The 22411-nt window shown below is 42.4% G+C and overlaps 1 protein-coding gene across 3 annotated transcripts in view; it reads right to left on the reverse strand.

Moving 5' to 3' along the window:
- CBFA2T2 (CBFA2/RUNX1 partner transcriptional co-repressor 2) overlaps positions 1-15414 on the reverse strand; it is a 169801-nt gene extending 154387 nt beyond the window's left edge. For all 3 annotated transcript variants that reach the window (XM_060031052.1, XM_060031049.1, XM_060031048.1), the window contains exon 1: positions 15267-15414. In XM_060031052.1, the coding sequence (XP_059887035.1) occupies positions 15267-15300 (34 nt within the window). In that variant the 5' untranslated portion in view covers positions 15301-15414. The remainder of the gene's footprint in view (positions 1-15266) is intronic.
- Between the last annotated feature and the right edge of the window lie 6997 nt (positions 15415-22411).

Genomic DNA, 22411 nt, shown 5'->3' on the forward strand with positions numbered 1-22411 from the left:
GGTGAGGATGTAAAAATAAATGAAATTCACACAGATTGCTGATACAAGTATAAATAGTACAACATCTCTGGAAAATCTTTTGGCAGTATACACACTCAATGACCTTCTAATTACACTCCTAGGTATATACCCAACAAAAAGTATGTATACCCAAAGACACAGAAGAATGTTCTTTGAAGCATTATTCCTAACAGCCAAAAACTGGAAACAAGCTTTTGTTCAACTGGGCAACTGGGCTCGTGAGCCACAACTACTGAGCCTGTGCGTCTGGAGCCTGTGCTCCGCGACAAGAGAGGCCGCGACAGTGAGAGGCCCGCGCACCGCGATGAAAAGGGGCCCCCGCTCGCCGCAACTAGAGAGAAAGCCCTGGCACAGAAACGAAGACCCAACACAGCCATAAATAAATAAATAAATAAAAGTTGTTGGAAAGAAAAAACAGACTTGGTTCAAGACAGGCATCATCTTCTTTATGAAGCCTTTTTTGAAATACATACATACATACATGCACATGCATTAGGTCAGATGCCTATCCTTGATGGTTCTTTTTTTTTTTTCTTGATGGTTCTTATCATGCTATTATTACTGCTTACCATTCGGTACTCAAACATCAATCTGCTCCTCCCTCCACCACTGAACGACTTTTAAATTTCTCCAGTGCCTTAGAATTCTCTTTATATTCCCCAGAATCCAGTACTAAGGGCTCAATAAATATTTGTAAAAGTAAATGAGTATTTGAAATCAAAAGTATCTTAGAAAATCAATGACTTTTAGTCACTGTAATGATAATTCATTAATAGTCCACCTTCTAGTATAATTAGCTGTTTGTCTTCTTTCCAGTAGAATACAAATATTAGGTCCCTCAAAAAAATGATTCATTGAACTCAATTACCAAAGTAAAGAGAACAAAGAGACCCAAGTGGAAATGGCAAGTAAACTAAAACAATACACCAAAAAAAGGAACATTCATGTAAAAATAATCAGGAACTGATTTTAGGATTTCAAATTACTATTTAAAAACTATGGTTTTAATGGAAACTCTCCTTATTTACCAAATCACTCCTCAGAATCCAACAGCCACAAAATTAGCATGTACTATTTAGAGACCTATAGAAAGCTCACAGCAAGCCAAGTGTTGATGTCCACAGCTACAGCTATGTGCTCAGTGGCTGTGAGGCATGTTTGGCATCCCATCTCCTTCCCAAGAAATTCACTGCCTCCATCGATTGAACCAGAATCTTTGCTTCACTACTTCCCAGTACAACTCTCCCCAACAGCATCAATTACAAGGGGAAAAGATGGACAATCATTGTCCAAACTTAATTAAAATCCAGTTGTCAAAGCTTTCATTACAAGAGCAATCAACAAAGTTTTAGGACAAAGAAGGAAAGACAAGCTGGAAGATATCTGAGGACTGGGACTGAATCTAAACCACCTTGGCAGCCCCACAGCAGTTAGCACCATCCCTGTACCTAACAGCATCACAATACAGTTGTTAAATGAACAGCTTCACTGAGACTAGGAAGGGGATTTTTACTTTATCTGTATTGTTTAAGTTTCTAAAATATATTCATGCATTACAAAATCACTCATGTAATAACAAATAGTGTCCAGAACATGCTTTTACAGTCCCTCAATTGATTCTCATCTTGTCAGGTGATTACCTGTCAGGTAGACAGAGACGGTATGGCTATCCCCATTTCACAGATGATAAGACACTCAAAATCCAAATATGAATTGTCCAAAGCTGCACTGCTTCTGAGCTGAAGGTAGAAGGAAACACTGGGAAGCACCCATGTCTTCACTTGCTACACTTCTAACTAAAGAGAAACAGAATGTCCCCTCACAGATCCAACTCTCAAAAACCCACACCCCTGCATTCTAGCTGTGTGACAGTGAGCAAACCACCTGACTTCTGAACCTTATATGAAATAAGAGGATGAGAATACTACTACCTACCTCACTTGATTGCTGTAAAAATTAGATAATGTGTGAAAATTGTTCTGAAATATAGTTGGTTGATATTATTTCTGTTAATGATATATAAATAAGAAATGACCAGGACTTCCCTGGTGGTGCAGTGGTTAAGAATCTGCCTGCCAATGCAGGGGACACAGGTTCGAGCCCTGGTCCAGGAAGATCCCACATGCTGCGGAGCAACTAAGCCCACAACTAAGCCCCACAACTACTGAGCCTGCGCTCTAGAGCCCACCAGCCACAACTACTGATCCCGTGCACCTAGAGCCCATGCTCCACAACAAGAGAAGCTACTGCAATGAGATGTCCGCGCACCACAACAAAGAGTAGCCCCTGCTCACGCCAACTAGAGAAAGCCCACCCGCAGCAACGAAGACCAAATGCAGCCAAAAATAAAATTAATTTAAAAAAAAATGAACATGCTGACTCTAATAGAAGACAAACTGTGTGAGACTCTACATTATAAAACAGAGAATATGTGTTTCATAAGTAGCAACTAGACAACCAAAATTGATTTCACCCAGATATACTGTTTCCTTAACACCTAATTCTAAAACAAAACAAAATGAAACATCCAACAAGCAAATGGAACTCTCATACATTACTGTTTAGAAATGCAAAATGGTAGGGTGCAGCCATTCTGAAAAACACTCTGAGGGTTTCTTATAAACTTAAACATGAAATTACCATAGAACCCAGCAATCCCACTCCTCTTTACCCAAGAGAAATAAAGACATATGTCCACAAAAGACCTGTGCATAAATATTTAGAGTTTCATTCAAAATCATCAAAACAGGAAAGGAAACAACCCAAATGTCCACTAACTGGTAGACAGATTTTTAAAAAATCATGGTAAAGAGCTTCCCTGGTGGTGCAGTGGTTAGGAATCCACCTGCCAATGCAGGGGACATGGGTGCGAGCCCTGGTCCAGGAAGATCCCGTATGCCGTGGAGCAACTAAGCCCATGAGTCACAACTACCGAGCCTGCGCTCTAGAGCCCATGTGCCACAACTACTGAAGCCCGCGTGCCTACAGCCCGTGCTCCGCAACAAGAGAAGCTACTACAATAAGAAGCCCGTGCACCGCAACGAAGACCCAACGCAGCCAAAATAAAATAAATTTAATTAATTAATTTTTTAAAAATATCATGGTACATCCACAAAGTGAAATGCTACTCAGCAATAAAAGGTTACTACAGATACAACATGAACAATTCTCAAAACAATTAGAGTAAGTGAAAGATATCAGATACAAAGGCTATATATTGTATGGTGTCATTTACATGACATGGAACAGAGAGAGAGAGAGAGAGAGAGAGAGAGAGAGAGAGAGAGAGAGAAACCACTAGAGGGACAAAAACCAGTATACTAGTCACCAGGGGCTGCTAAATGAGGGGAAAGGAGCACGAGGGATCTTTTGGGAAAGAGAAAGAAAAAAGAAACTACTCCATTTACACATCTGGGGAAAAAAAGGAATACTTAATTATCACAATATTTATGCTCAATTTGGTTCAGTATTCGCTTAAGAAATTTTATCTAAACCACCTAACAACTGCTAGGTTAAACCTCTCTGTGGAGGTCTTACAGGGATGCCATGCTTTCAAAGAAACCATTCTTTTTTTTCAGTCAGTATTGGGAGAAGCTCATTGGTAACATCAAAAGACGGGGTACTTCTCTTTTCTAAGGAATCAGTATTATTTTGACAGTGCTCACTCTGGTAGTCACCATTATTTGACTTTCATTCATCATCCCCTACTTCATTCCTCCTGTTCTCCCTGTTCCAAAACCCCCAAAAGGGAAACCTATAGTTCTCACCTACAAATAAATGAGAAATAAGCAACACTCAAATTCCTTCTCTGGAGTTTGAAAGGCAAACCACTCAGTAGCAAATCACTCTGCCTTTTTCACAAGAAAAAAAAAAAAAGGAAAATTTTCACTATGTGCCAAAACCAGCAAACCAACAGCTGCAAATTACTACAACCATATAAAATTTAAAAACTATTCACCCAGGGTAAGGAAGACACTCCATGGCTGAGAGTCAATCAAATGCGCTTCCAAAAGGTGAACAGAAATACTGAGATTTATTGGGAATTCCCTGGCAGTCCAGTGGTTAGGACTCAGCGCTTTCACTGCCGTGGCCCAGGTTCAATCTCTTGTCAAAGAACTAAAGTACCGCAAGGCACCGAATGGCCTAAAAAAAAAAGTATACATCAAATTTCTGTAGGTTGAATTACATCTTAAATCATTGAGGAGCTACCCCAAAGTAACTTCTATACACAATACATTGACCATATACCCTCAGACTAAAAACAAACAAAAAAACCTGTAATCAAAGAGGTTTACAAACTGAACTTCACGGTAACATGGGTTAGCAATCTTGGAGCTATATATTTATATTTATATTCTAGGTTTGGGCAAATAAGTAAAATATATTGTGGATTATGTGAGTCAGGCTTACAATCCCTAGGTAAGAGAAAGGACTTAAAAATATGGAAAGGATAAAGGCTAAACGAAGTTTGTGGTATTGGAGGTATTAGTCTGAACACACAGTTCTGAAACCAAGTACCCTTATCAAGATTATGATTAATCTATCCAAAACTTTATTCCCTTTCTTGTCCCCTCTGACCTCAATCCTGTGCTAACTGAACACTAATCAACCATAGTCAGATGAGTAAAACTGCTATTGTTGATAAAAGCATTAACGAACTAAAACTGCTGTTATAAACATTATCATTAACATACAAACTCAGGTTGTTCCTCCAGCACAAGTTGAGCTAACAGACCCCCGAGCCATGGATCACTTTGCCTGGAGAATCGTAAACCAGAGACGTTCTGACTCCCAAAACTACAATTAAGAAATGTCACAGGGCTTCCCTGGTGGCGCAGTGGTTAGAGTCCACCTGCCAATGCAGGGGACGCGGGTTCGTGCCCCGGTCCGGGAAGATCCCACATGCCATGGAGAAGCTGGGCCCGTGAGCCATGGCCACTGAGCCTGCGCGTCCGGAGCCTGTGCTCCGCAACAGGAGAGGCCACAACAGTGAGAAGCCCGCGTACCGCAAAAAAATAAAAATAAAAAAGAAATGTCACAGAAATGTCACAAAACGAACATTAGTCCCAGCCTCTTTGTTCTTCCCCTTTAAAAGAAAAAACCCTAACTCAAAGACCAGGTGGGTTTGGATCCGACTCCCTTGCTTGGCGCCCTGTAATAAATCCTTACTTTGCTGCAAACTACCACTGTCAGAGTTTGGCTTTCTGCACCATGGACACAGGAGCCCTTTGCTCAGTTTCAGTTTTTATTACATGTAGATAAAAATAGAAATTTAGATATATGCATGTGCATATATGTATGTGTACATATATACATAGATTTTTTAGCTCTGCCCATTAAAAGGATCTGGAAGCAATAACATCCCATAGCAATGAGCACATACAACAACCACATCTCGATTTCTAAATAATTTTCTCCACTAACAGGAATTAGGAGAGAAATATCTTGGAGAAATGGCTGATTCCAATGCTCAGGTAGGAAGATAAGCCTGGAATATCTCTTTTGCGCCAAAAAGTAAGGAAGTAGTCCAAGAATGTTGGGAACTTGTCAAAAGCTAGCTTGAAGGGGTTCCCACTGCCAAATCTGGGACAATGTGAAAAACACAATAAATAATGATGGTAACAGATTATAACCTGCTACATAAAATAAGAATCCACATTGAGTTGGCAAAAAGGTTCATTCGGTTTTTTCCGTAAGATGGGTCTAGTAGCACTTAGCTGTCTTTAACTTCATTCCAAACAATTTGTTAGACTGTATGTGACAGCTGTCATATCAGTATGTATTTAAAAAAAACTTATCAAAGTTGGTGAATTTTTGTGTAGCCATTTTAATATTGAAGGTGGAAGAAAAAAGCAACATTTTTGGCATATTATGCTGTATTATTTCAAGAAAGGTAAAAATGCAACCGAAATGCAAAAAATGATTTGTGCAATGTATGGCGAAGGTGCTGCGACTGATCGAATGCGTCAAAAGTGGTTTGCAAAGTTTTGTACTGGAGATTTCTCGCTGGAGGATGCTCCACGGTCGGGTAGGCCAGATGAAGTTGATAGCGATCAAATCGAGACATTAATTGAAAACAATCAATGTTATATGACGCGGGAGACAGCTGACATACCCAAATATCCATATCAAGCACTGAAAATCATTTCCACCAGCGTGGTTATGTTCATCACTTTGATGTGTGGGTTCCAGATAAGTTAAATGAAAAAAACCTTGACCTTATTTCTGCATGCGATTCTCTACTGAAACGTAATGAAAACGTTCCGTTTTTAAAACAAAATTGTGACAGGCAATGAAAAGTGGATAGAGTACAATAATGTGGAACGGAAGAGACCGTGGGGCAAGCAAAATGAACCACCACCAACCACACCAAAGGCCAGTCTTCATCCAAAGAAGGTGATGTTGTGTATATAGTGGGATTGGAAGGGAGTTCTCCGTTATGAGCTCCTTCTCAAAAACCAAATGATTAATTCCAACAAGTACTGCTCCCAATTAGAAAAACTGAAAGCGTAACTCAACAACAAGCGTCCAGAATGAGTCAACAGAAAACACATAATCTTCCATCGAGATAATGCAAGACTGCATGTTTCTTTGATGGCCAGGCAAAAACTGTTACAGCTTGGCTGGGAAGTTCTGATTCATTCGCTGTATTCACCAGACATTGCACCATCAGATTTCCATTTCTTTTGATCTTTACAAAATTCTCTTAATGGGGGCTTCCCTGGTGGCGCAGTGGTTGAGAGTCCGCCTGCCGATGCAGGGGACACGGGTTCGTGCCCCGGTCCGGGAAGATCCCACATGCCGCAGAGCGTCTGGGCCCGTGAGCCACGGCCGCTAAGCCTGCGCGTCCGGAGCCTGTGCTCCGCAAGGGGAGAGGCCACAACAGTGAGAGGCCCGCGTGCCACAAAATAAATAAATAAATAAAGTTCTTAGTGAAAATGCAAAATGTATCTTTTATTTTTACTTAAAAACCGAAGGCAATTTTTGGCCAACCCAATACATACAAATAAGGGTTAGAAAATGCTCTGCAGTAGAATATTAACTAAAAAGCAAAGAATAACTCATAGAAAATCACAGCACAACTATCAGAGTAATAACTGACTCAGGCAAACATCATCAATAAATGCTACCGCCAATGGATAAAAGTTTGATAAGGGACTTCCCTGGCGGCGCAGTGGTTAAGAGGTTAAGAATTCTCCTGCCAATGCAGCGGACACGGGTTCGAGCCTTGGTCCGGGAAGATCCCACATGCCGCGGAGCAACTAAGCTCGTGAGCCATAACTCCTGAGCCTGCATGCCACAACTACTGAAGCCTGTGCGCCTAGAGCCCATTCTCCACAACAAGAGAAGCCACTGCAGTGAGAAGCCCAGACACTGCAACAAAGAGTAGACCCCGCTCGCCACAACAAAGACCCAACACAGCCAAAAATAAAATATAAATACATAAATAGAATTTTTTAAAAAGAACATTATTGGAACAAATGGCAAAATTTGAATAAAGTCCGTATATTAGATAATAATATTGTATCAAATCTGTATTTCCTGATTTTGGTAAGTATATTGCTGTGGTTACGTAAGAGAATGTCCTAGTTTATTGGAAATATACATTACCTTATTTATGGTAAAGAAGTATCACAAAAAAAAAAAAAAGAAGTATCACATTTGTAACTTACTCTAAAATACAGTTCCAAAAAATAATATGCATGTATAAAAAGAATATAGAAAATATAGTAAAATGCTGACATTTGGGGAATCAAGGTGAATGGCATACAGGAATTTTAATAACATTCTTGCAACTTTTTCCTAAGTTTGAAATTATGTCAAAATACAAAGTTTGGAAAAAAAAAGAAAAAGGAGTAAAAAAAAAAAAAGTGGTTTTTGAAATAATGTGATCACCACCCTTGAATATGTTTGTGTTTTTCTAACACAGTATGGTGTAATATATTTAAGAAGAGATGACAGGATAGTTTAAACCACTGAGGCAGACCAACCCATCAAGGGAAAATTAAGGAGGAGCTTATGAAAACTATAGCTCCTGAGTTCCCAGCAGCTCCAGGCAGCTATTGGATGAATGCCAGGGGAGCTAAGACCATCATCACCTCGTCCCCTACCTCTCCTTCACCACTCAGAACTTGCCTCTCCTAAGCCACCTCTACCTTTAATCTCGGCCATAAAGAGAACTTGCTTCTGCCTGCCTCCTCCCTGTGAAGCTGACTCCACGTCTCAAGAGGGAAACAAAATGAATCACACTTTCTCAATATTAAGGACAAAAAAATCCTGCCATATTTTTGGTGGATAAAAGTCCACTAGTGGACTTCCCTGGTGGCACAGTGGTTAAGAATCCGCCTGCCAATGCAGGGGACACGGGTTCGATCCCTGGTCCAGGAAGATCCCACATGCCGCGGAGCAACTAAGCCCATGCGCCACAACTGACCTTGCACTCTGGAGCCTGTGAGCCACAACTACTGAGCCCACGTGCTGCAACTACTGAAGCTCACATGCCTAGAGCCCATGCTCTGCAACAGGAGAAGCCACTGCAGTGAGAAGCCCACACACTGCAACCAAGAGTAGCCCCCGCTCGCCGCAACTAGAGAAAGCCTGCGCGCAGCAACAAAGACCCAAGGCAGCCAAAAAAGAAAAAAAATCACTAGTATTTTAGCTTTTACGGGGGGTTGGGGAGGGGGAGAGGTTGGATAGTGGTAAGCAGACAGTAAACTAGCTAAAAACTATATGTGAATTAGAGGAATTGGTGATTTTGATTAGTGTAGCTCTAGGGATATAAGGTAAAAATGAATAAATCTGTGCTATTTCAATGTCTGTTCTCATGTGGCTTTGAAAAATTAAAAGCAGGCAGGACCTCTGCATGAAGATGGCTAAGTTAACAAAGGAATAAGGGAAACATCTGTAGGAGAGGAAAAGGTCAAAGTAGTGTGTCAAGGGAGCTGTGCTATGCCTGGTATTAACATTTCACTTGAGTTGGTCGAGAGGTCAGATTACATATTTGTTGCCATCAGCTAATTTAATTGAAAGGTCTAGCCAACTCCAAAGCTATCAATTCAGACAGAAGGTTACCTAGCTCTGAGTTACTCTGAATTTTACTTTGATTTCTGCATTTAATTACAGCAATACAAAATAGAGGGGTAGAATCACATTTTAAAGAGCCACATTCCAAAGTAAAGGTTCACTGCATAGTCCATATACTATATTTGATGATCCATATTTGACAGCTCCTCACAGGGCCACGTAAAATTAGCATGGACATTTCTTGGGCTTTTGATGTTCATTGCCATCATCTGCTTCACTGCTAAAATCAGGAAACATATGGAATGAATTGGTAAAACATGCTGAGAGTTTCTGCTGCCTTTTTGTTTTTTGTTTTTAATTCATCACTAAGGCCAATTCAGGATACCTCTAAACAAGACCAAGATCTAATACAGCAATCTTTAAATCATATCCATCCACAGAATATTTTAGATGTTAGGGAAAGAAAGTTGTTGAAGAAAACTGATGGGAAATCAAGTATATTCAGGGAGCACTGGTATCCTCGGGAACACATGTCTAAAAACCTCTAGCTTACCTGGTAAAAACAAGGAGCCACGTGATAGAAAGTAAAAAATAGTGGGTTTTGGACTCAGATCTCAATGAATTCAATATCAGGACTGAACTAAGTGGGCATAGTGTTATCTGCTGCTGATTAACTGTGTGACCTAGGGGAATTTATTTAACTTCTCTGAGCCTTATTTCTTCGTTTGTAAAACAGAGATACTAACTCCCTCTCAAGGATGTTCTAAGAATTACATGAGATAACATACATGAAAAGTGCCCAGCAGAAAATCTAGCAAAAACTTTTTTTTAAAGAATTAAACTGGACTTAAAGTCAGATTCAGTTGACATATCTGCTACAGACTCATTTTACAAGTTTAATTTATGATACCCCAGCTCCTATAATTTCAGATAGCCTCAAGGCCTTTGAGGGGCCAGAGAGAGAAACCAGAGACAGAAGCAAAAGCTACTTAACCAGCCATAATAAAACCCAGAGACAGGCTGTACTAGCTCATATTGCACATGGGGCCAGTCAATACAGTGCTAGTAGGCCCTAATCCTACTCAAGCAGAAACTATAACTAGGGCAGAGATTCTCTCTCAGCCTTCAAACTTACAGCGATTTTAAGTAAATCTTTACAATTGAGTGATCATTTTCTATAATGAGGTTCAAAACAATACTCTAAAACTAAGGATTGGGCTTCCCTGGTAGCGCAGTGGTTAAGAATCCGCCTGCCAATGCAGGGGACACAGGTTTGAGCCCTGGTCTGGGAAGATCCCACATGCCGCGGAGCAACTAAGCCCCTGTGCCGCAACTACTGAGCCCGCGCTCTAGAGCCTGTGAGCCACAACTACTGAGCCTGCGTGCCACAACTACTGAAGTCCACACACCTAGAGCCCGTGCTCCACAACGAAGAGTAGCCTCCACTCGCCACAACCAGAGAAAGCCTGCGTGCACAGCAACGAAGACCCAACGCAGCCAAAAAAAAAAAAAATTTTTAATTAATAAAATAATTTAAAAAAACCTAAGGATTGAAGCTAAAACTGGCAGGTGAGAAATCTTACTTCCCCACCTCTTTCCTCCTGCTTTCCTTACCCCGGAGGAAGTATGAACTTAGTGAATTAATTCATCTTTATCCTAGTGCTACATTCAGTATACTATCATATAAACCACCCTTCCTGGGACTTCCTTGGTGGTCCAGTGGTTAAGAATCTGCCATCCAATGCAGGGGACATGGGTTCAATCCCTGGTTAGGGAACTAATATCCCACATGCAGCGGGGCAACTAAGCCCACGCGCCGCAACTACTGAGCCCATGCACTCTAGAGCCTGCGCACCACAACTAGAGAGAAGCCTGCACGCAGCAACGAAAGATCCTGTGCGCTGCAACTAAGACCTGACGCAGCCAAATAAATAAATAAAAATCCATCCTAAAAACTAATAAATGTCCCTTAAAGGAAAACCCTAATAATTAAAAACAAATAAATAAATAAACCACTCTTCCTGTCTAAAAGCTTTCAGCAGCTACCTTAATGTTAATAACTCTGGCTCTGCAGTCACAAAAGATCTAGATTTTAATCTGGGCTTGGTCATTTATTAGCTCTATGACATCTGAGTCAATTTCCTAATCTATATAATTTGTAAAATAAGGATATATAATCTAACTAAAAGAGCAAAGGATTAAAAGGCAAAAGGTGAGTATAAGTTTGGCATGGTATCTGTCCCAAAATAAACATTCAATATTAGTTATTATTACTATTATTATTAGGCAGGAGTTATCCTCATTTACAGATTAAACAAACAAACAACTGAGTCTCAGAGGTTGAATAACTTCCCAGTAGAACGGGGCCTCAAACTCAAAGTCTGCCTCCAAATTCTGCTTTTTCCATTATGCCAAACAACCTACCTCATGTACATCCCTACCTTTTTAAACAGGCTACTAACTCCAATTTAACTAGTCTTGATTGTGTGGTCACAGATTATGGGTGTTTTTAATCTTATTCCATTTTTTTTCATATCCAATAGTTTGGGAGGAAAATGACTGAATACATCAATGTGGCACAGCAGGTAATGACCACAGGAAAGGATGAGACCCTCTCATTGGGGGTAGTATCCTTACCTAGGGTAGCCTCTCTCCTCTCCAAGTGCATTTGTTGCTTTAAATCTGCTATGAGTTGGGCTCGGTTAAGTACCCTGAGACTAGTGACAGTACCTCTAAGCCTGAGGAACAAAGTAAAGACACACTTTCCAAACCTAGAAGGAGCAATCATGCACGTAGAGAGAACCACCTTTAGAACAGCAATCTTCAATCAAGGGACACAGCTAGTCAGAGACAACATCCATAGGAAGGGAGCAGGGTAATTCAATTCCATAACCTCAGGTGGGAAGGAAACTAGTTGATGTAGTCTAAGTAAGTCAGCTTCCCAGGGTGGGAAAGGACGGAGAGTAGACCTAGAGGAACAAATAGAAGGCATCTAATTCAACCTCAGAGAAGTCTTTCTGGTGCACTTTCTCATCTCTTCTTTCATTCTAATGGGTAAGTGCCAGATAAAGAGAGAGTTACTGAACATGACAGTTCTCACCCCTTTTGAATAGTGATGCTTATCTACCGTAAAATATTTGTGAGCTTTTCATTAATGAGTATGGTCACTTATCATTCCACTTGTAACTGTTCAGAATTCTTTGTAGGTTCAAGGATTTACATACCTTTCTCCACATTTATGGACTTCGCACTTACCTTGCTAGGCAAAATAAAACCACAAAAATGTAGATACTATTATAACCCTCAAGGAGCTTATATTTAGGGGTTTACATTCTTAGATAACTTAAGAAGGCAGAATGAGTGCCACCAGAGACGAAAGAGCTGTTGTGCTTTGAAAATGAAAAGTTCTAGAACAGGCTTCCTTGCCGTCACAACCGCTAGGAACAACTCCAGCCCGAAATCACTTATCTATTAACAAGGTATACAAGCTTCAGTCAGGTTCCCTGCAGGTCCAGATCTGGAGAACTACTCACCAAGCCCTCAAGAGCCTCCCAGTTTCCACTCTATACCCTCAGCCAATAAGGTTCAAGCCTCATCCTTCTGGAAAAATCCCTTCTCCTTCTTAGGCCTGGTTCAAATGTCACCTCCTTACCTGAACCTTACTTGGACCCTTGAAGAACACTTAGTTGTGCCTACTCTACATTCCCAAAAGCCTTTGAAAACTTAAAGCACTTTATCATTACCCATGTACTTGTGCAGGACCCCTACTAAATTGTGAGATTCCAAGTCGTCTTTGTATCCTCAGCCACTAACAGCACCCAAACTAGTGTGTCAAGCCCAGTGTAAGTACTTTACATATATTAAGATATACATTATACCAATATGTACATATTATCAATCTTCACAATAAAACTGCAAATGAGATGATAGGAACTCTCATCATTTCGATTTTACAGATGAGGAAAATAAAGTGCACAGAAAGGATAGGCAGTGCTGAAGGTCTCAAAGCTAGTAAGGATTGGACCCCAAGATTTCAACCTAGGCACAACTCCAGAACTGAATTTCAACAGACATCATGGGTTGAGGGGAAGGTCTGACTACAAGATCAACGGTCTCCACCATAGGGGGCATTGTTACCATTCACACACCTGGGTGTAGAAAGACAATACTGTAACTTCTACTTATATATGTTTTAGCTCATCCTTTTGTAAAATGTCTATTTTTGCACATTATAAAATATACATAATACAGCCTACACTGTAATTTAAAACAAACATTCACATAAATGTGTGTGCATACTCAACCATATTTACTGATATAAAGAACACTAAAAACATCTGAGGCCCTACTCTAGACTATTTCCCCAAGGGACTCTGAGCTCCTGCATTCTCTCTACCTAGTTTCAGTTAAAAACATCAGCCAATCAAGACTATAGGTAAGCTTCCAGAGGCAAGAGTCTGCTCTTACTCATCTATGGAAGCCCTACATCAGCACAGGGCCTGGTGCTTAGCAGATGGTCAATGCTGAATCTAACTGTATCATGAGAACGTCATTTTTAAAAATGCTCTCAACATTTTAATGCAACTTACTATTACTTCCAAATTAAAAGAAAAAGCATACTGAGTACATTGCTTAGGAATATAATAAAGAATTCTCTTAGGAACACTATAAATAAACGAATAAACAAACCTTAGTTACATAACAGAACCAAAAAATTGGACTTTAGGGTTTATTTTAAACTGAAAACTGCATAAAAGAGATTTGGGCATAAAAAATTTAACTTCAGATAAAAGGTCCTTTCAGTATACAGAGATAGTGTACCTTTGTCAGACCTAAGGGTCACCTCTGTCTGCCTCTCTTTAGTTATAAGCTCCAAGAGGAATGGATCAAACCATTAAAAACAGCAACTGCAAACTTGACCATGAAGAAGCATTAGCTGGGTGCACCTACTTTGCATTTCTTCAATCCAATATTTAAGGGCCATCAAACAAAGAAGAGAGGCTGTGTAAAGCCTCCCCTTTATGTGTGGAAGCTCCTGTTCCTCAGTTTCATCCTCTGCAAAATGGGCATACGCAAATACTTAACTCTTAATTACATTACCAGAGTTAAATGAGAGAAAACATGCAAAATGGTTTTATCTGTTTCCTCATTTAAGGTCTCTCTCCCCTCCCCCCAACTAAACTCAAAGCTTGAGTTTGGTCTATCTAGTTTGATGCTATATTCCCAGGGCCAAAATGGTACTTTTTACTTAATAGATGATTTAATAAATATTAAATGAATAGAATGCAAAATGCCTGCTGCTCAAAAAATATTGGCTATTATGACTATTGTAACAAAAAACAATTAAAATTTTAATGTTATTATTAAGAGACCCACCCCTCTTCCAAGGATCTCACAATTCTAGGCGGAAGAGTAGATAAATGCTGAAAAGGAGAAATGTGGGTAAGAAAAACAACTGGATCATAAAGCAGGACTAATCTAAGACAAAATTAAAATCTCGAACACACACACAACCAGAGCCCAATTTCGAGTTTTTTCGAGTGAGGTTCACCCTGGTTAAGGTTTATCAGCGACTACAATAATGACAGTTTTCACGCTTGTGTATGTGCCAGAGTCCGTGTCAAGCCTCCTAACGGGCCTCACAAAACCCAGAACCAGGGTGGGGAGGGGTTGGAGATGCTCTTCACACCCTCATTTTGCAGAAGAGGTAACTGAGGCTCGGAGAGACCCAAGGTCACAGCCTGTAAGTAGAAGAGCCGGACTGTGAACCAAGGCAGTCAGACCCCTGAGCCTGCACTCAAAAGGCCCCTCAAAGGGGCCATCCTCGCCTCCTCCACCATCCGCCACACATCCGTCGAAATTGGGCGTGTGGAATATTTCTCCAGGGCCGGACTTAGTGGCCCCGGCACAGGGAGAACAAAACAATTCTTGTCCGCGGGCAAGTTAGATGGACACCGGCCCGGCCGGGGCTCCGAGGCCGCGGTCCCGACAGACTCGCGCACGCCATGAGCTCCGAGCCCTCGAGCGCTGCAGGAAGAGCTCTGGCGGCCGCAGGAGCCCGGGAAGGCCCGGCCCGCCGCGTGACCTTGGATCCGCCGCCTTTCTTGGGGCCTCAGTTTACCACCCTGGCCTCGTGCCGGGTGCCTCTCGGGAGCTCGCGCCTGTGGAGCCGCAGGCCTTTACACGCCCCCCTCAGCCGCCCGCCTTCCCGCCCCGCTTACGCTGGAAGGCGGCCGCTCCGGGGACGCCCACCATCGCCAAGCGCCGCCGCCCCGCACCTCTTCCTCCACCCGCGGCCCGGGTCCCTCGCGGGCGCCGCTGCGGGAACCTGTAGCAGCCAAGCTCGCCGACCCCAACGCCGCCGCTGCTGCCGCCGTCACCACCGCCGCCGTTAGGCCGCGCGCCGCCCCGCCCCCAGTTGGCCCCGCCCCTCCCGCTGGGCACGCCCCCGCCGCGCGCTCTCGCCCTCCAGACAAACGCACGCGGAAGCCCGGCCCCAAGATCGGTTCCTACTAAACCCCGCCCCCTGACCTGCCCCGCCCCTTCCGCGCGAACCTACTACCCTATCCCGGCGCATCCTGCTTCTCAGTCCTGCTCCTCTGCGTCACGCGCACCCATCACGTGCACGGCCCACTCTTCATACACAGGGATTCCAACTGTGGCCAGGGCAGCTGCCTGGGCCCAGAGGTCCTAGGGGGCGGGGCCTAGCGGGCAGGGCACAATGCTCTACCGGAGTCGTCCAGGTTAAGATCTGGTCGCCTTTGCGCGTGTCTTTGGGCAAGTCACTTCCACTTTCTGGCCTACAGTTTTCCAAATGTCTAAAATGTCATGCTCATAATATTAATAGCTGTTAAGCTATTAATATTATTGAGCTAATTTTATACACTCCATCCAGTTAATCCTCACAATGAGGGTGAGAAATATTATTCTCCCTTTTCTACACATGCGGAAAGGGCTTTCCCACCAACCACATTGCCCACTGGTTACTGTTAGCAAATAGCGGAGATGGGATTGGAAGCTAGGAACTTCTGACTTCAGACCCAGTACTTTGAGCTACTCTGAACTATCCTGCCTCCCAAAGTCTCAAAAACAGGCATGAAAATTAAAACAAGAACTTAAAATTTCTAAACTCTTCTATATACAAAGATACCATAAAGTTTTTTTAATAAGATTGACACTAGCTGTAGGGTTTTTTAAATATATTAATTAATTAATTTTGGCTGCGTTGGGTTTTCGTTGCTGCACGGGGGCTTTCTCTAGTTGTATTGAGCGGGGTCTACTCTTCATTGCGGTGCGCGGGCTTCTAGTTGTGGTGGCTTCTCTTGTTGCGGAGCATGGGCTCTAGGTGCGTGGGCTTCAATAGTTGTGGCATGCGAGCTCAGTAGTTGTAGCTTGTGGGCTCTAGAGCACAGGCTCAGTAGTTGTGGCTCAGGGGCTTAGTTGCTCCGCGGCATGTGGGATCTTCCCGGACCAGGAACCAGGGCTTGAACCCATGTCCCCTGCATTGGCAGGCAGATTCTTAACCACTGCGCCACCAGTGAAGTCCCAAAGTTTTTTTTTGTTTTTGTTTTTGTTTTTGTTTTTGCGGTACGCGGGCCTCTCACTGTTGTGGCTTCTCCCGTTGCGGAGCACAGGCTCCGGACGCGCAGGCTCAGCGGCCATGGCTCACGGGCCTAGCCGCTCAGCGGCATGTGGGATCTTCCCGGACCTGGGCACGAACCCGTGTCCCCTGCATCGGCAGGCGGACTCTCAACCACTGCGCCACCGGGGAAGCCCCCAAAGTTTTTTTTTTAAACTTTATTTGTCTTTTCTAAGCAAAAGACTGGGATAAAATAGTTGCAACATATTTAACAAAAAATCAGTATTCAAAATAAATGAAGAACTCTGTAAAACCAGTAAGAAAAATAAGATAATTTAATAGAAAAACAGACAAAGAGAATGAATAGACAATACACAGAAAATCTGAATAGCTAATAAACATTTTTAAAAGATGCTCAGGGGCTTCCCTGCTGGCGCAGTGGTTGAGAATCCACCTGCCAATTCAGGGGACACGGGTTCGATCACTGGTCCGGGAAGATCCCACATGCCGCAACTAAGCCCGTGCGCCACAACTACTGAGCCTGCGTGCCGCAACTACTGAAGCCCTCGCGTCTAGAGCCTGTGCTCCACAACAAGAGAAGCCACCGCAATGAGAAGCCCGCGCACCGCAACGAAGAGTAACCCCGGCTCACTGCAAGTAGAGAAAGCCTGGGCGAAGCAACGAAGACCCAACGCAGCCAAAAAAAACCCTTATGTTTAAGTACTTCCTTAATTAGGCCATGGCCTACAGGATCTTAGTTCCCTGACCAGGGATCAAACCCGTGCCCCCTGCAGGGGAAGGATGGAGTCTTATCCAATGGAGTCTTATCCACTGGACTGACAGGGAAGTCCCCTTTTCTTTGGGGGTGGTGGGGGGGATTTCTTTAAAGCCTAATATATGAACATCTAAATTAACTAATTTTATTAATTAAAAAAAAAAACTTATATTCACACAAAAACCTGTACATGGCTGTTTATAGCAACTTTATTCAAAATTACCAAAAACTGGGGCTTCCCTGATGGCTCAGTGGTTGAGAGTCCGCCTGCCGATATGCAGGGGACACGGCTTCGTGCCCCGGTCCAGGAGGATCCCACATATCGCAATGCCGCTGGGCCCGTGGGCCATGGCCGCTGAGCCTGCACTTCCGGAGCCTGTGCTCCGCGGCAGGAAGGTCCCCAGTGGTGAGAGGCCCGCGTACCGCAAAAAAAAAAAAAAAAAAAAAAATTACCAAAAACTGGAAATAATCTAAATGTCCCTCATCTAGTGAATGGATAAACAAACTGTGGTACATTCATCATACAAACATTATTCAGCAATAAAAGGGGACACATTTCTGACAGGCATAACAAAGCAAATGATTTTCAAAGAAGCCAGACCCAAAAGGCTACATATTCTATTATCTTCTTTATAGAATATTTTTTTAATGCAAATTACAGGAACAGAAAACAGATCAGTGGTTGCCAGATCTTATGGTGAGGTAAAGGATGAATTTAAAAGAGCAAGGGGAAATTCTAGAGTTGATGAAACTTTTACATCTTCATTGTCATGATAGTTACATGATTGTATGCATTTGTCAAAACTCACAGAACTGTACATTTAAAAAAATGAAAGTTATTTTATGTAATTTTTAAAAGTGAATTTAAGTGAAAAAATTGAAGCATAAGGTACATATATAGCAAAATGCACAAATCTCAAGCATATAGCTTGATGACTTGTTTCAGGCTTAACACCCTGTAACTACCACTCATATCAAGATAAAGCCAATTTTCTACCACCCTAGAAGGCTCTGTAGTGTCCCTTTTCAATTAATACTCCACCCAGAGGTCACCACTATTCTGACTTCTATCACTATAGCTATATAATTGTTTTTTGTTTAACAACTTTATTGAGGTATGATTCATATACCATACATTCACCCCTTTAAAGTGTACAGTTCAAAACGTATGGACGCCAAGGAGGGAAAGTGGCGGGGGGGGGGGGGGGGGGATGGGATGAATTGGGCGATTGGGATTGACGTATATATACTAATATGTATAAAATAGATAACTAATAAGAACCTGCTGTATAAAATAATAAATTAAATAAAATTCAAATATTCAAAATAAAGTGTACAGTTCAGTAGTTTTAGTATATTCACAGAGTTGTGCAACCATCACCAGAACCTGACTTTAGAACATTTTCATAATCCCAAAGAAAACCCCCCATACTTAATAGCAGTCACTCCCCATCCTGCACTCTCCAGCGCTCATGATTACTCTTTTAAAAATCAACTTTCTGGGAATTCCCTGGTTAGGACTCTGTGCTTCCATTGCAGGGGGCACAGGTTTAATCCCTGGTCGGGAAACTAAGATCCCGCATGCCACACAGCACAGCCAAAAAAAAAAAAAAAAAAAAAAATCAACTTTCTGAGTCGTACTATATGTACAATGAACCACATCAATTTCTTTTATCACCCCTCTATGATTCCTCCTGTTCCTTTGCAATCCATCTTTCCATCTGCACCTGGGTCCAGGGAACTGTTGGTCTGCTTTCTGTCATCATGCATTAGTTTACATTTTCTAGAATTGCATGTCAATGGACTCATGCAGTATGTACTCTCCTGCCTGGCTTCTTTCACTCAGCATTATGATTTCAAGATTCATCTATGTTGCATCTATTAGTAGTTTGCCTTCCTTTTTATTGCCAGGCATTCCATTGTTTGAGATATACTACATTCTACTGTTTTCGAAAACAAAACTTTCTTACTGAAGACCTGGGCAGGTCTGGCTTCAAACATATAGATTTCTTAAGTTTGTTGGGTTTTCAGATATAGAGATAGTAAATCAGTCTCCAAAAGTTCACCACCTTTTCTATTTCTTTATCATTCTTGCTTAGTTCATGGTGGAGTGTGTATGTGTGTTGAGGTGGGGAAGAGAGGCTCTCTCGGAAAAGATCAGAGCCACCAAGCATCAGCATCCTTCAGTTACCTAAGGCCTACAGGGTCAAGGACACTAACATTTAAGAGGCAGAGACAGGGCCAGGTGACTTAGACACTGAATTTGAGCTCAGTTTGCAGCAGCTCCATTTTCCAGCCAAGAGAACTGAGGCTCAGAGAGGTTAAGAGACTTACCATAATGTTTGCCTGAGTCAGAAACTTAGTTTCAAGTGACTGAATTGAATTCTGATGTTCTTATCACAACTTTCTAAAGGATTCATAGACGCAGTAGACCTAAGGCAATTGCTGGGGGCCCTGGCTGTTTCTTGTCCAAACCAAGCGGATTGTTTTTCTTTAACTAGTGACAAGGAGGATGAAGATGGGTGGCAGGGAGAAGTGCTCGATGCCTGCCATCTGCCCTGGCCATGCCCTTGCTCTAATGTAGGATAAACACAAGGCCTGGCCAGATGACAGTCAGTGAGGGGAAGCAATTTAAAGGTATATGATCCTTGTTGGGTAAACAGGAGCCTGAAATGGTCATGGCACTTTAGAAAGCCTGTCTGTGCACCAGAGAAATATTTGGCACGGCTGGGACTTTTCTAATAAGCAAGGCTTTTTCTCCATAGGAGGCTGAAGAGCCCAAGAGCTCCCAGAAGGAGAGATGAACAAGTCGAGTTATATTATTTAAAATTCATTACTGTTTATGATTGAGAGGATTGTGAGGAAACTCATGGTGAGGAATTTGTATACTACATAACAAGACCAGGAAGAAAAGGAAAACCACTCAGTTCCTTTTTTTTTTTCTTTAAATTTATTTACTGATAGACCTAGAGTCTGTCATACAGAGTGAAGTAAGTCAGAAAGAGAGAGACAAATACCGTATGCTAACACATATATATGGAATTTAAGAAAAAAAAATGTCATAAAGACCTAGGAGTAAGACAGGAATAAAGACACAGACCTACTAGAGAATGGACTTGAGGATATGGGGAGGGGGAAGGGTGAGCTGTGACAAAGCGCGAGAGAGGCATGGACATATATACACTACCAAACGTGAGGTAGATAGCTAGTGGGAAGCAGCCGCATAGCACAGGGAGATCAGCTTGGTGCTTTGTGACCGCCTGGAGAGGTGGGATAGGGAGGGTGGGAGGGAGGGAGACGCAAGAGGGAAGAGATATGGGAACATATGTATATGTATAACTGATTCACTTTGTTATAAAGCAGAAACTAACACACCATTGTAAAGCAATTATACCCCAATAGAGATGTAAAAAAAATTATTTATTAATTTATATTTTTGGCTGCGCACGGGCTTTCTCTAGTTATAGTGAGCGGGGGTTACTCTTCGTTTCGGTGCACGGGCTTCTCATTGCGGTGTCTTCTCTTGTTGTGGAACGCGGGCTCTAGGCACACGGGCTTCAGCAGTTGTGGCACACAGGCCCAGTAGTTGTGGCTCACGGGCTCTAGAGCGCAGGCTCAGTAGTTGTCGCGCACAGGCTTAGTTGCTCTGCGGCATGTGGGATCTTTCCAGACCAGGGCTCGAACCTGTGTCCCCTGCATTGGCAGGCGGATTCTTAACCACTGTGCCACCGGGGAGGTCCCACCACTCAGTTCTTAACACTGAGAAATAAATTGTTCTCACCATTTCACTGCATATCCTTCTCAACTTTTTTCTATTCATGGGTATATTTACATAATTGAGACCATACTGTTAATACATTTCTGTATCCAGCCTTTTTTCACTATTATTTTTTCTATCAGTATTTTTTCATGTCACTAAAAATTATTCATAAACATCACCTTAATGGTGTCATTATACTTTTGGTAGAATCTAATGTGAATTGTCATTAGGGCTGCTTCTTTCTTTTTACTTTTTCTATTACAAATTATGCCTTATTGAACACCACTGTGCATTAGTCTTTCCTCTTTTCTGATTCTTTTTTGTTTGTTTGTTTGTTTGCAGTACGCGAGCCTCTCACTGTTGTGGCTTCTCCCGTTGCGGCGCACAGGCTCTGGACGCGCAGGCTCAGCGGCCATGGCTCACAGGCCCAGCCACTCCACGGCATGTGGGATCTTCCCGGACCGGGGCACGAACCCGTGTCCCCTGCATCGGCAGGCAGACTCTCAACCACTGCACCACCAGGGAAGCCCGTCTGATTCTTAAAGTAGGTTTTTCAGAGTGGATTTATTGGATCAAATAATAGCAACATTTTCAGTTTTACCAAATCATTTTTTCTACCAGTAGTGGTTGAGCATGCTCATCTCCTAACGATGGGTATTACAATTATTTTACATTTCCAAATTTGTAGATGAAAATACGGTAGATTGCTAATGGCCAATATCCCTCCCTGATGGGTAAGTAAATTTATGAGACTCAGAAGTGCCCAACAGGAGAAGTGAATGCCACCCCAAAGCAGCACACTTCATGCCCTGCAGGCAATGAGACGGAGGCTTGCTGCTCTCAACTCCCGCAACCAACCACCGTCCCATTGACTTCACTAGTGAATACCCCTGAGTCCACGCCTTCCTCCTCATACTCACTTCCCTGTCCAAGGTGAGGTTCTCATCACCTCTTTATTTATTTTGGTCTCTTCTTAGACATTTTATTATGAAATATGTCATAAGTGCAAAAATGCACAGTGCATATTGCTACGTTCTCCTAATTAGCTTCCCTGCCTCTAAGTTCTCCCTTCACTAGCTGTCCTTTGAGTCGGAAGATCTGACCACAGGTTACCTCTTATTTAGTTTCCCTGCCCACTCTCCAGCATCCTTCATATCCTCACTGGTTCCTCACTGCCTTACAGAAACTATTCAAACTCATCATGGTATTCAACACTGTGCACATTCTAAACTTGCCTGTCATGCCTTCCCCT

This window comes from Delphinus delphis, chromosome 15 (genome assembly GCF_949987515.2).
Source record: "Delphinus delphis chromosome 15, mDelDel1.2, whole genome shotgun sequence".
Classification (NCBI taxonomy): domain Eukaryota; kingdom Metazoa; phylum Chordata; class Mammalia; order Artiodactyla; family Delphinidae; genus Delphinus; species Delphinus delphis.